The 14491-nt window shown below is 36.9% G+C and overlaps 2 protein-coding genes across 3 annotated transcripts; one reads left to right on the top strand and one right to left on the bottom strand.

Annotated features, from left to right (window-relative positions):
- Positions 1-3572: 3572 nt before the first annotated feature.
- LOC113272831 lies at positions 3573-5946 on the bottom strand. Its single transcript, XM_026522629.1, has 3 exons — positions 5397-5946; positions 4858-5355; positions 3573-4285 (listed from the first exon to the last, which is right to left on the bottom strand). Exons 1-3 carry the CDS (start codon positions 5944-5946, stop codon positions 3573-3575), a joined length of 1761 nt encoding a protein of 586 aa, XP_026378414.1.
- Positions 5947-9208: 3262 nt separating this feature from the next.
- Positions 9209-13998, top strand: LOC113338699 (26S proteasome non-ATPase regulatory subunit 10-like). 2 transcript variants are annotated; one of them, XM_026584076.1, is made up of 12 exons: positions 9209-9272; positions 9381-9431; positions 9547-9723; positions 10356-10487; positions 10583-10722; positions 11081-11167; positions 11377-11499; positions 11806-11958; positions 12256-12357; positions 13029-13199; positions 13290-13369; positions 13660-13998. In XM_026584076.1, the coding sequence occupies exons 1-12, from the start codon at positions 9248-9250 to the stop codon at positions 13784-13786; spliced, it is 1368 nt and encodes a 455-aa protein (XP_026439861.1). In that variant the 5' UTR covers positions 9209-9247; the 3' UTR covers positions 13787-13998. The 2 variants fall into 2 exon arrangements, with proteins under 2 accessions (XP_026439861.1, XP_026439867.1); XM_026584082.1 differs by lacking the exons at positions 13029-13199; positions 13290-13369; positions 13660-13998 and adding an exon at positions 12545-12756.
- Positions 13999-14491: the final 493 nt, after the last annotated feature.

Below are 14491 nucleotides of genomic sequence, written 5' to 3'. Positions count from 1 at the left end.
AAGTTCGGTTTCGTCGCGAAAAATGTCCCAACCGAACTTTGAGTTCGGTTATATCACAAAAAATCCAATTACTCCCAAAAAAAAATCGATTTCGTCTCAAAAAAAATGTCCTAACCGAACTTTGAGTTCGGTTACGTCACAAAAAAGTTCGGTTACGTCGCGAAAAAATGTCTCAACCAAACTTTGGGTTCGGTTACGTCGCAAAAAATGTCCCAACCAAACTACATTTGCAGAAACAAAAACTCCATTAAAGCTTTGGTTTGGTTGCCTGTGATTTTGGATTTATTAACCGAACTACATTTGCAGAAAGTTCGGTTACATGTTCTTCATATAATATAATCGAACTTTGTTGACTTGGTTGAATTTTTTGTTACAATTTTGATTTTGACGATATTTTAGGCCATTTTTAACAACATTCACTAAGTTACAAGCATATTTCGGTACCGAGAGAATGTTTTTTCTCCATATTTACCCATCTCAAAATAATTTTTTTCTCCATCTTCTTCTTCTTCTTCTATTACTTTGGTCACTCAATAATTCTATTTCTTTTAAATACAATCATCTATTAATTTAACCTTAATCAATGAGTAATCACATTAACTAATCATTATACAAAAATAATCAAGAGGATAATTTTGGTATTAATATAAATATTGAGATAAGGGGTGACCTAGATTTACTTCTAATGTCTTACCCAAAATAAAACAATGGTCCCAAAAAAAAAGCTGGTTCCCAGAAAATCTTTCTAAAAGATAGTTGTAGTTGTTTGAGGTTTTCTTTTTAGACCCAGGTCGATTTTTTATGTGAAGTGTAACTAATGTATATCATGTAGCAAAGCAGAATCATTGCTCAGACGTTTTCTTATTCTATTTCACACTCTTGTTTCTTACAGGGAGGGTTCTTTAGAGAGGTTGAAGGCCATCAATGTCCCACTTTAGATTAAAAAAGCCTGGTAATGACTGACATTCTGAAATCTTTTTTCTGGTGGAAGTTTTTTTTTTTGTAAAGTTTTGTAAGTATTAAAAGAATCAGGTCTTGTAAAGCTTCCGGCTAGTCCAACGTATTATGCTCCGAGGTTTCTTAGTATCAAATATTAAGGCACATCTAGAGATGTTTTGACACAGGTTTGAGTCTTCTGCGTCTCCAATCGTTGTTTCTGTTAATTTTTTCTGCCTTTCTTGTTTGGAAGCGGCGTGTTGGATTCTAGAGTAGCTTATAATGTTACCAATGTCAATCGGGCGTTACATTTTTGAGTTTTTAATGTTAAGATATGGTCAAGATATGATATATCTTGACATTATTGTGTTTGTTATTTGGTTGTAACTACATATATATTCTTTTTGTATATATCCTAGATATTGTTAGGTGTATCTTTTATTTTCCTTATCTAGTTGTTAGGTGTATCTTTTATTTGCCTTATCTAGTTGTGTAAACATGTATAAATCAGGCTTTTGCCTATCAATGAAGATACGGAGAATTATTCTCACAACTACATTAGAATCTCTATGCTCATGTTTATCATGGTATCAGAGCTAGGAAAGATCTGAGAACCAGTTTCCGCTGCAATACAATCCATAGAAAATACAACCCAGAGAAAACGTAGTAATCATGTCAAGAGAAGATTCTCAACCCATCACTGTCCGTTTTTATGGAACCAATTACAATCACTGGTCATTCCTCGTGAGGAGTTTTCTTAAAGGAAAGAGTATGTGGAAGTATGTCGATGGTATAGAAAAGAAACCTACAGCAAGCAGTTCTGTTGAAAAAGGGAAAGAAAATGAAACACAGAAAAAGGATCCAAAAGAAGAATGGGAGATTAACAATCACAGGATTCTCACTTGGATTGGAAACACAGTCATTCCTTCCATAAGCATGCAACTCACAAGTTTTGAGGTAGCCAAAGATGCATGGGATTTTCTTTCGAAAAGGTATGCCCAAATCAACTTTGCTCAGAGGTATAAACTCGAACAAGATATTAGATCTAAGAAACAATCGCATGATCAGTCTATTTCTATTTTTCATTCTGAGATGTCTTTAATCTGGAATCAATTAGCACTCATGGAACCAATATGGACCATAGATTTGGAATTATGGCAGAAGTATAGAGAGGAAACACGTTTAGTTCAGTTTCTAATGGCTTTGCGTGATGAGTTTGAGTCTGTTAGGGCATCAGTCCTTCATCGTTCACCTCTTCCCACGGTGGAAGCTGCTTTGTCTGAACTTATTACAGAAGAAACAAGGAAAAGAATCACACCGGAGATATCAGGAGTATTTGTTGTGCCCTCACGATCCAACCCTAACAATTTTCCAAGAAACTCAAATACTCAAGTGCAACGTGATATGTCTCAAGTACAGTGTCATAACTGCAAGACCTTTGGACACTTGGCAAGGAACTGCAATCTCCCATTGGCCAATACATCACCTGCTCCCACAATACCTGACACACCCACAACACAGTGTGGGTATTGTAAGGAATTTGGTCACTCATCTAGATTCTGCACCTCACCAACCTCAAGAAACATGAGAAGGATCAATGCTAATGGAGGAAACAAATTCAATACACCTACCAGATTTACGGAAGCTCCAGTTTCATTTGCAACAAATCCATATGCAACATCGACAACCTCATTTGCATCAGTTGTACCTGGTGGTGGTTCAACACCAAACCTTACTGATATTCAAGAGATGATTAAACAAGCACTCTCAATTGGTAACAACCCTACAGCTGCATCTGCCTTCTCTATCTCCTCGGGTATTTATTCAATAGAATGGTTTCTCGACTCAGGAGCATCAAACCATATGACTTTTAATCAAAAGTTTTTTGAAAGTATTCATCCTGTCATCACCCCTAAGATTCATACTGCTGATGGATCAACAGTAACTGCAAGTCATATAGGCTTGGTCAACAATTCAAATAACTTCTATGTACCAGATGTGCTTCTTGTTCCAAATATTACAATGAATCTTATTTCAGTTGGTCAACTGTGTGATCAAGGTTATAACACATATTGTTTTCCTTTTGGTTGTGCTATACAGGATCTCAAAACCGGGAAGCTAGTTGGGATAGGCCGTAGAGTTGGTCGGTTGTATCTCCTTCAATCTCTTGCTCTCTCAGCGGAATCTAAAAGTCATGTCGTAGCTGCTACTCCCACCTCCATGTTCCAAATTTCTTCTCAATTTCCTGTTGGTGTGTCATTCTTGTATAGATGTTCAATTTTTTCCTTGTATAGAGCTTTGACAGAGAAGTCTCCTTTGTCAGTTAAGTTCCAAATGATTCTATCTTCTTCATTTGGATGACTTTGCAGATTCAGAATCACTGCAGCTTCAATATTGTTAAAGATAGAAAGGACTTGTGTTTCATTCCATTTTCCATATGGAAGGAGGAGAGATTCCACCTTTTCTCTGTGTTGAGGACAGTTATGTGGTTTTTGTAATCTTGAGAAGGTATTTGGTATCCAAATGTCTTCCCAAATTCTGATTGTCCTTCCATTTCCTATTCTCCAGGTGCAATGTTGCTGTATGTTGCTTATTCCTTCAAGAATTCCTTTCCAGATCCAGGAGTCACCATCTTTTCATTTAGTATCCATATTGAGAACATTCCTTCCTATCAGATATTTGGCATCCATGAGTTTATACCACATAGAGTATTTATCCTGCTCAAGCCTCCATCCAATTTTAGTTATCATGGAGCTATTAAGAAGTTCCAAATTCATGAAGCCTAGACCCCCCAGCTCTTTTTGCTTGCATACTGAAGTCCAAGCTTTAGGATAGTATCCAGTTGGGTTCTCTATGTTTTCCCCCCAAAAGAAATCTCTTTGCAGCTTATCAAGATCTTTACAAGTTTTCTTTGGCACCTTGAAACAGTTCATTTGATAAATGCAAGCTGATGAAGTGACAGATTTGATGAGAACTTCTCTTCCTTCAGGATTTAGAGGGACATATTTCCAACCTGAAAGTCTTAGCTTCATCTTTTCCACTCCTGGCTTAAAGGAACTGATTTTGCTTCTGTGAGTAAAGAGAGGTGATCCTAGATATTTATCATCCAGCTGCAGTACTTGAACTCCCATGGATCCACTAATTTTAGGAATAAGGCTTGGATTTGTGTTTTTGCTGAAGAAAACTCCAGATTTATTGAAGTTTATAAGCTGCCCAGAAGTGCTTCCAAATAATTGCAGATTCTTCATTATGTTTTGTGCTTCAATCAAGTTTGCCTTGCAGAATATCATACAATCATCCGCAAACAGAAGATGACTGATAGAAGGTGCTACTTTGCATATCTTGATTCCTGTAATAATTCATATCTCCTCATCATGAAGAAGGGTTCTTGAGAGAGATTTCATGCAGAAGAGGAATAAGTAAGGGGATAGGGGATCCCCTTGCCTTAGTCCTCCGGTAGGTTTGAAAAACTTATCAGGGGAGCCATTTATAAGAACATCAGAAGTAGAAGTGGAGATGCATTGTAGTACTTTGTTGCACCAGTGTTCATCAAAACCCATTTTCCTCATGATGTCCATCAGGAAGTTCCAGTCTACTCTGTCAAAGGATTTTGCCATGTCAATCTTAATACCCATAATTCCATTATTACCTTTTTTTTTCCTCTTTTTGATCTCATGTTGTGAATTATTTCATGAGCAATAGCTATGTTGTCTGAAATTTGTCTTCTAGGGATAAAAGTTGATTGATAAGGAGATATGATTTTAGACAGAAGGGGTTTCATTCTCTGAGCTAGAAGTTTGGAGATTATTTTATATGTGGTATTGCATAGGCTTATAGGCCTAAAATGGCTTGGGGAGGTGGGGCTATCAATTTTTGGGATGAGGGATATGAAGGTAGTGTTCATTTCCTTAAGAAGATGACCAGAAGAGAAGAAATTTTGGACCATTTTGACAATGCCAGCTCCTATAATGTCCCAGTTGGATTTAAAGAAATTTGGTGGAAATCCACCTGGTCTTGGAGCTTTATCACTAGCCATGATGAATAAGATAGCTTTGATTTCATCTGGTTCAGGTTTCCTGTTGAGAAGCATGTTATCAATATTGGTTATGTTAGATGGTATGAGATTGATGAGTTCAGTAGAAGGATTTATGGGTTCAGCAGTAGCCATTTGAGAAAAGTGATTTGTGAAGCAGTTTTTGACTTCTCCATCTTCTGTGATCCATTTGCCTTCCTCATCTTGGATTGCCTCAATCTTGTTTCTTCTTGTTCTACTCTTTGTTGCTCTGTGGAAGTAGCTTGTATTTTGATCTCCCAAATTTATAAGTTGATCTCTGCTCTTGGTTTTCCAGAACTGTTCCTCAATATCAAACCAATTTTTGAGTTGTTTTCTTGCATTTGCTAGTGCTTGTCCTCTATCATCTCTGAAGTAATTATATATAGCCAATTTAAGTATTGTTTACTTTCCTCAATGTTTGCTTTGATGTTTCCATGAACTTCCTTGTTCCAAACTCTGCTTTGGAGCTTTATGTCTTTCAGTTTTCTAGCAATGATGAAAGCACTTGAACCAGATATTGATTTCTTCCAGCAATCTGCTATAATTTTCCTGGAATCCTCATGGTCTAACCAAGAGACAAAGAACTTGAAAGGTATTTTGCCATTTTTCCAATTAGGATTGGAATTAAGAAAAATGGGATGGTGATCAGACCCAATAGCAAGCATGTTAGTTATTGTGGTATTTGGGTAGATGGCTAGCCACTCATCAGTAGCTAGAACTCTATCCAGCCTTTGTTCAGTTAAGGCATGGCCCTTTCTTTTATTTGACCAAGTAAAAGGGAAACCAGTGAAACCAAGATAAATCAAATCTAGTTCAAGAATCTTTTCTTTGAAAATGTCAGCTTCATTTTTATCCATGGGATGAGTACTGAATTTTTCAGTATCATGCAGAATAAATTTGAAGTCTCCTATAATCAACCAAGGAAGGTTATAGGAGGCTGCAGTAGTAGATAGCATATTCCAGGAATGAAGCTTAGAGGGAGTGTCATAAGGATTCCCATAATATCATGTGAAGATCCAAGAGGGGCTATTGGTAGTTCTGATGATTGCATTGATATGGTTTATAGAATAGTCCTTAATATCTAGGGTTATATTTTTTTTTATATCAAAGCTAAGCCACCAGCAGTGCCACTTGCCCCTCCAGGATTAACAGACCAAAAATTCTTAACACCTAAATGATGCATAGATTTTGCAAAATTTTCATGGTTTTGCTTGGTTTCAGACAAGAAGACTATATCAGGGTTTAACTTATTAAGCATGTCATTTAGATAATTCTTGGCATCTCTAGTTCCCAGACCTTGGCAATTCCAAGCTAGAGAAGTGAAAAAATGCCAGAAGTATGACACAAGAGGATACTTTGAAGTGAGGCTTCTGGTGATATGATCATAGTAAGCATGGAGTGTAAGTGTGACAATGAAGATGAGTTTTTGAAACTTTAATAAATTATAAAAGTAATGGGTGTAAGGGAGTACCATAATTCCTGATGCATAGCTATCCACTATGCCATTAGCCATATTGAGATGAAGGTCTCCCATCTGCTCCTGAGAATGCTCTGAGAAGTCTTTGATTATCTTTAATTGAGTCAGGTCCATATGGTTGAGCTGAAGGTACTCTTCATTATAGAGGGATTGATTTCTTTTGTATTCTAAGGGAGAGGTACTAGAGTTTGATTGGGTATTTGTGTCAAGATTTTCAAACAAGTGATCTTTGTTCTTAGCTTTCCAAGCCTCTCTTTTCTTCTCGTTAGCCTCAACTTCCATATTTGCTTTAATTTGGGCTAAGGTTGGGAGGGTATTGAAGGGAAAGGATTTTTTTTTTTTTTTTTTGGGGGGGGGGGGGGGGGGGGGGGGGGGGGTTGGATTAGTGATTGGGAAGATTTTTTCAGCAGCAGCAGTTTCAGCTGCAATAACTTCTTCATTTTAAGTTCTCATCTCGGAAATCTTGGTTGAATTTGTTCTTGCTGCAGCTTTCCATTTTGGCAGTTTCTTCTTGTAAGAGTCAACAATATTTTTAACCAAATCCATTCTCCTATTTCTGATTTGACAAGACAGCACATCAGGGTGTGGAGAATTATGACTTGCAGGTGTTGAGGTCTGAGCTCCAAAGACAATGGGGCTGTCTGAGGTTGGGGAAATGTTAGCAACTGTTCTTTCAAGCTCCTTTCTCTTAGCAGCTTTAAGCTTTGCTTCAAACTCAACATTTGCATCTGCATCAGAGTACTGTCTATGTATAATATCTTTTCCATCTTGCACAATTTTTTTGTTGGGGAGTTTTTGGGGGTGGAGTTGTTTGGGGAGTTGGGAGATGATGAAAGTTCGGGTTGTTTTGATTTGGGGTGGAAGGACAAGGGGGGATTGCATGGTCAAGAATTCTGCAGACTTTACAGAGTTTGATGCCATTAAGAGCATAAGCACATTCCAGCCGATGGGAGAGAGTACTGGTGTTTCAAAGGCTTTTATTCCAAACTTAAGAGATCTGGTTACATTGATTGTAACTTTTACTTCCATATTCTTTTCAAACCTATCTCTTCCATAAGACTTCTTTGAGTCTTGATAAACACCAATTGGCTTGATTATGTTTCTTATGTATGGTATGATGTGAGTTGGAATTCTTTTGACTAAAAGCCAGACCATAACTTTAGTGAAAAGTTCTTCATCAATCAGTTCGTGGTCTTTCTCAGGTACTCCAACTAGAACCATAAGCTTATCAAATACTCCTCTGGTGCCTCCTTTTCTTAGAGTAGCATAGTCTTCTTCATGGGTTGTTTTTAGGATGTAGAAGTTTCTTCTTCTATTCCAAACTTCAACTTCAATTATGCTGATCATTTCCCAGTACGCATTAATGAAATTGCTCACTTGTGAAGTCTGGAAACATATGTTGCTGCACAATTTTCCAATGAAGCATCATTTCCAATCTTGAGGCTGTTTTGTTCTGATGTTTTCAGAGTTTATGAACACTTTTGGGAATAGATCTTCAGGCATAGAAAGAGCGGTATTCATTTGTTTAACAAGGTTTTCAATATTGTGTGGGTTTGAAGTTGAAGATGAAGCCATAGTTTTGTGAAAATGATACAGAGCAATAGAGTAGGTAAAGATTTTTGAGAGGATTATGATGTTGAGACGATTGACTTTAATTTGAATTTCAATCACGGGTTTCCTTAGAATTTTATTTTGGTTTGAAGAGTACTTTGTCCTATAATGTTGTGTGGTGTCACATCGTTTGAGGATGATGTATTCTTCTATTGAGTTGATGCTTATTTCGTTGTCTTATATGGCTAACGGCAGTGTGGAAAAGGACCTGACTTCAAAAAAGCATTTGTGTACTCTAAAGTTAACAGTATTGTAAACAGAGTTTGGTGAATATAGCTTTACCCTTACCGTTACCATGTCTTTTTGTTTGCTAGTAGTTGTATTATTATGGGATGACCGAGAAAATGTTGTGGTTGCTCTGCGACTCAGATTGTTGACGTGTTAAATTGTCCTTTGATTGGGCTTAACTAACATTGCAGCTTGTGTTTCAGCCCACTGAATTTTGTGAGCCCCATTAATAATCCGAGTTTCCCATATCCGGGTACAAGTACGGGTTTACGGATCAACTTTATTCTCTTTGTAGTCCCAGTCCGAATGGTTGCATGTTTGCCAACTACTGAGGAATGGAGATATTTCGTCCATTATTTCAAGCCCACCTGTCAATACCAACAGATAAAGAGTTAGATTGAGTTAGCGTGCGGAAATCAGTTTGCTGCAATATAAGATATTATAGCCCATATGCTGGAGATTTGAAACGATAATGGTAATGAGAATGTAAATGATGAGGAAGAGTTTTTGCAAATTTTTCATCAAGGTCACATTCCTTATTTATGACCATATTCACTAGCAAGGGTTTTTGCAAATTTTTCATTTGTTAAAGTTTAGTGCATCATATCATTGTCACCGTAGTATAATGGTTAAGTCATTGGGCGATGATATCACTGCCTCGTAACGCATCTGATCATCACCAAATTTTTTACCGATCAAAAATGAAAAAAATTAGTGCATCCGCCTAGAAAGTTGCTAGCACTGTCTAGTACCCCGTTGAACGTGGGACACTTTCACATATGCCCCATACCCCCTATTATCCAGGAAGACGTGCACGACGTGGCTGATTGACTTGACTTAGTAGGTAGAGACCTCTTTAATAGACTCACTGTATTGTCAACTCATTTCCCCAGAATTAAAATCCTCTGCTTAATCATCATCTTCTTCTCTCACCAGTCACCATGGATCCTCCTGTTACAGCTGCAAGTGCGTAGTATTATAACCCTGGAGTTTTCATTTCACAGTTTCTTCTTCTCTACATTCCGATTACTTCTTCTTCATTGCTAATTCTGTTTGTTTCTTCTTTGTTTGCAGCTTCTATCTTTCTCGAGGCTGCTTATGATGGCACACTCAGACGATTCAAAAGTATAATCTGAGTTCTTCTTCTTCTTCTTTTTTTTATGAGTTTTATTTTGTGAAAGATTTCTTGTGTTTTTGATGATCATCTGTTAACTATTTGATGATCTTTGTTTTGGATCAGGATGTGCAGCTGACCTAGGCCATTTACTTAGAGATGGGATACCAGCAATATTGGAGAATGCTAAAGACGATGATGGTAGACGTGCTATTCATCATGTGGCTGCTGGAGGGAATGTTCAAGTTCTTAAGTACTTGATTGAGGAAATCAAACTTGATATTGAGGTCGAGGATAATTCAGGTACAGAAATTGGGGGTTATTTCAATTTGTTTGTGCTCTTGGTTCTAAATTGAATGCTTCAATTTAAGTTGTGTTGATGTTAGGGTTTAGGGCTCATTGAAATTGGAATTCTTAGGTTTATCAGTTGATGTATTGGTCATGTTTAGGGTATTCCTAGGATGAATATTGCAATCTTAGAACGGTCTTCAACAATGTTCGTTTTTCTTGAGGGTGTTTCGAAAATGGGTAGATGTTGACAAAGACATTGCCAATTGGGTAATTGTACATTGTTGGCATGAATTGTCCACATGATCGTGCGACCAGTTTTGCTTGAATGGCTTTTGAAGCTCTAGTACAAATAGAATTTAAAGTTGGTAAGCTTAAAACCGAGTAAATTGCTCCAATCAATGATACTCAAAATTCCGCGTCGAAAATGAGATGTGTGTTTTAGATTCAATAATTGGTCTGTTGCTAAGACATGGCTGAGTAGTTTAATGTACTTCAACTGTAAGATGCTGGCGACCTATTCATAATGACTTCTTGAGCTTTAGTACTTAAATACTAATTGAATTTAAAGATATATTAGAATTAGAAATTGGTAAGCACGATTATGTGTAATTATACACTTACACTTGAGATGACGTGTTTTGCAGGTGAAACTCTCCTAAACTGGGCAACTATAGAAGGGCGCTTGGCTGCTGTGGAATATCTTCTTCAAATGGGTGCCAATCCTGAAGTACCAAATGATTTAGATTGTAGTCCTTTGCATCATGCCGCTATGAGAGGTAGGTTGCGGTCCAACAGATCTGAAAACTCTCCAAATGTGTTATTCAGACATTAGCCTAAATGAGGTCCTGATTTTTTTTTTCTTCTGTTGCAGGGCATACAGAAATCATACCCTTGTTACTTTCAAAAGGTATAAATGTGGATGTTACGAATGAACTTGGCTCACCGCTACAATATGCTGCTGCCCATGGCTACCACGATGTTGTTAAAGTTCTTCTGGATCATGGTGCCAATGTGAGTAGCATTTACCTCCTTTTCGTGTGACTTTCTGTTTAGCAAATACTCAACTGATCTCTAAATAGTTACCTAAATATTATCCTGATTAGATGCGAACTGTTCGATAGAGACATATGTTAAATAAGATTTATGTTAAGCTAAATCTTTTATACACGATAGGATGTATATACAATCTCTGCCTGATGTTGCTTTATAAGTTTCTGCATTGCAGCCGACTTGTCTAGTGTGATCATAATAGACCTCCTCTCTACGTACATATCTGCTACTTGAAAACGATTATAACATACTTACTTCCACAAGTTCTTATTTTTTTCACTAAGCAAGGGGACCGCTACCTTCTGTTTTGTCTTTGCAGCCAAATTCGCTCTTCCATGATGCATTGACTCCACTTCATTCATCTATCCATTCACAATCTTTGCAATGCGTGGTGTCATTACTGAAGGTAACAATATTTTTTTATATTCTTGTTGGTATATTTTGAGTGGGTCTTTCGGGAGTGGTGATGGTTTTTTGATCATACATGCATATTAAGGATTATTTGGTGTCTGCTTGTGGTTGTTGGGTGCCTCAATATGTTTCTTATATCATATTTGGGTTTGTAAATATACCCTATATAATTTGCTCTTATAAATACTTTTTTCATTTGTGTAGGCAGGTGCTGATCCTAATCTAGGACCAGATGGAAAACCTCTGACTATAGCTGCTGAAGTGGGGGTAATACAAATCATTAAGCTGCTGCTTGAAGCTGGTGCTGATCCAAATGCTACACAAATGGTAAGCAAATTATACATTTAGTCTCTGTTCAATTAGTGGACATCATCTGTTGAAGCTGACATGGAATGGTGCTTAAAAAGTTTTTGTGGTGGTACTTAATGACTCTCTCTTTTGAGTTTATAAAGCTCCATGGGCCACTTTGAGTCGAACGATCAAAGGAACTGTCTTGATTATTTCCTTGATCCTCTGTTTAGTTTTTTTGTCGCGCTTTAGTATGAAAAGAATTGGGGTACACTTTGAGATGTTTCAGTGATGTAACCTATGGTGGTCTGGGTTATGTGAAAGTCGACTTTTTTTTTATTGCAGCACGGACTAAAGTCAATAGAAATCACAGCTGTTAAAGATAATCGTCGAGGTGTTGAGATTCTTTTTCCTGTGAGTTCTCCTATTCCATCATATGTTGACTGGAGCATAGACGGAATAATGAAGCATGTGAAATCTGTGAAATTTATGGAAAAGGTAATTACAATATTATTTTTCTTTTGAGGTTTTGAGTAGTGGCTCAACATTTTTGGACCAATATGACTTCACTATCTTTTTCATTGGCATAGTGTTAGTCTATCACTAAAAGTTCTGGATAGATATTAGGTTTGTCATATGTGTGAATACCAGTGACGTTTCTATCAATTCATACTTGTTATTTCTGTTGGTATTCAGCAGTTTCCAACTTTCATCTAGTGGACCACATAAATGTGTCGTTTTTAGAAAGTTTTATGTTAAATGTATTGTATTGTATTGAATCTTCATTACTGACAGCTAATTTGTAAAGCTGAGGAGTATTTTCTTGAGTTAAAATCAAGGGGAACAAGTGCATTTCAGAGGAAGGAGTATTCGCGGGCAGTATATTGGTACTCAGAGGTACCTTCCTTTCTTTTAACCGGAAAAATTATAAGGTTAAGCTTTTAAATAAATTGCAATTTCATTGATAGCTTTTAAATTGAAGGTGCAATAAGAACCCCTACACCTTCCATGTATAATGTAGTGTTCAGCATTTATTATTTATATCATCATATCCAATTTAATTTGGATCATTTGGGAATTGCAGAGAACATCTTCATTTATCCCAGAAATGTACGTTCGCCAAATGATCTTGGAATGAAAATAGGATACAACCCTCCATTTTTCTTTTTTCTCAGTTTCTAAATATATACATCTATGTAGTCCTTTTGTGCTTATTTCAGAATCTATGATCAAGTTTCAGAATAGTGTGGCTTCTTTCAAGTCTGGACTACGCAGTTTTCCCCAAGAAAGATAGCTTCTCTGTTCCTCTTAAATTACTGTCTCCTAAACTTAATCTATAAACAACTTAAATGTTCATTTCAGTTGATGTTATATGCAGGCGCACATGTTTATCCTATAGCGGAGTTTAAATGGGATACCACACATATCTGCAATTTTCACATTGTCTTCGTATATTGTCAAATGTGGAAATTGATCTTAAAGATTTTTTCGTTCTTAATTTATTTCCTTTTAAGCTGTGTTTTGTGGTTTTTTACTCCCATTGATGGGTTGAGCTATGTCTTTGTCAGGCCCTCATAAAGAAACCTGCCGATGCAGCTGTGTTATCCAACAGGAGTCTCTGCTATGTGTATTTAAATAAAGGAGATTTTGCTTTGGAAGATGCTACTAGATGCAAGTTGGCAAGACCAGACTGGCCTAAGGCGCATTATAGAGCAGGCGTAGCACTCAAAATGCTGAATGTACATATTCCTACCTTGTCTGTTAATTTTCTTCTCTCCTTTTTATTTAAAGAAATCCTTTTTGAATAATCTTTGCTGTATTTGCTGCAGAGGCTTGATGATGCAGCAGATGCTTTTTTCAAAGGTTTGAAACTGGATCCTAATAATAAAGAGCTTGAAGATGCATTCAGGTTAGGTACCGTTACATTTATTAGCGTCATCTAACTAGGCTCTAGAGCGACTGAGTTCCTTTAATAGAGATAGAGGCTTAAAAGACAGTTGTTGTACTGGCAGGATTCAGTATCCCTAAATCGTCGATTTGGATCTTAGATCCAAGTCGCTTTAGCATGTGAAGTGTAACTCCTGTATATTATGTAGCAACACAGAACTATGGTAGTCAGTCAGTCAGTGACTTCTTATTATTTGCTTCTCATATTGTTTGATGTTTTGGTATTCTATTTCCCACTCTTGTTTCTTACAGGGGGGGTTTCTCTAGACAAGTTGAAGGCCATCAATGTCCCACTTTAGATAGAGAGGGTGGTAATATGCCCGGCGTTTGGATACCTTTTTGCGGTGGAAGTTTTTTGATAGGTTCTGTAAAAAGTTAAAAAAAACTTGTTAATGTGGCTCTTGAAAGTATGTTAAAAATCAGGTCTTCTGAAGCATCCAGCTAGTCTTCTTACGCCTGTATAGCAAACTTATCATGCTGTGAGGTTTATTAGAATCAGTTTTTTCCCTTTCTTATTTCCGTCAACAAAAACTCATAAAACTTGTGTAGGACTTTTCAATGTTATCTACAGCTTTAGAAGGTCAATTTTCAGATAGTTATACATACTCATTTTTGATATCCTGCTATGGGTTTTTTTTGTATGAAACCATAACAATGGAACTTGAGCTTTGAAGCACAGTAACCCTTGCATCCTTATCATACAGATCCTAGCTTATTGGTGAATACATATGACTATAGGAGATAAAGGATGTGCACATATATTTTAGTCGATAAGCAATATTATTTTCCTTTGAAAGCACATCTAAGGATGCTTTATACACATCTCCAGTTGTAATTATTATTCTCCTTTTAAATGTGTATCTGATCTAACATCATGTGTGGTATTCTGGTTCAAGTTTTACTCCATGTGGATTCATGTTTTTGGTTTGTCATGGACATGGGGCTTCAACTTCCAAAGACACATTTCATATTCATATTAACTTCCAGATTTTACATGTAAAAATCCCAAAACGCCGATTATTTTCCAGTCTAAAAATTACACGTACAAGTTCCAATGTGTATCACAAGACCTAGGCACCCTTCA

The sequence above is a fragment of the Papaver somniferum genome, chromosome 1 (assembly GCF_003573695.1).
Source record: "Papaver somniferum cultivar HN1 chromosome 1, ASM357369v1, whole genome shotgun sequence".
Taxonomy (NCBI): Eukaryota; Viridiplantae; Streptophyta; class Magnoliopsida; order Ranunculales; family Papaveraceae; genus Papaver; species Papaver somniferum.
Note: the sequence above shows the minus strand (reverse complement) of the source record. Positions and strands in the feature narration are given on the sequence as shown.

Coding starts and splice junctions, on each gene's coding strand:
- LOC113272831 (XM_026522629.1), bottom strand. CDS start 5,946: ATGCTATCTACTACTGCAGCCTCCTATAACCTTCCTTGGTTGATTATA. Junction 5,356..5,396: donor CAAAGCAAACATTGAGGAAA/GTAAACAATACT, acceptor ATTACTTCAGAG/ATGATAGAGGACAAGCACTA. Junction 4,286..4,857: donor CCAAAATTTCTTCTCTTCTG/GTCATCTTCTTA, acceptor GAATTATTACAG/GAATCAAGATATGCAAAGTA.
- LOC113338699 (XM_026584076.1), top strand. CDS start 9,248: ATGGATCCTCCTGTTACAGCTGCAA. Junction 11,500..11,805: donor ATCCAAATGCTACACAAATG/GTAAGCAAATTA, acceptor TTTTTATTGCAG/CACGGACTAAAGTCAATAGA. Junction 13,370..13,659: donor GAGCTTGAAGATGCATTCAG/GTTAGGTACCGT, acceptor TGTTTCTTACAG/GGGGGGTTTCTCTAGACAAG.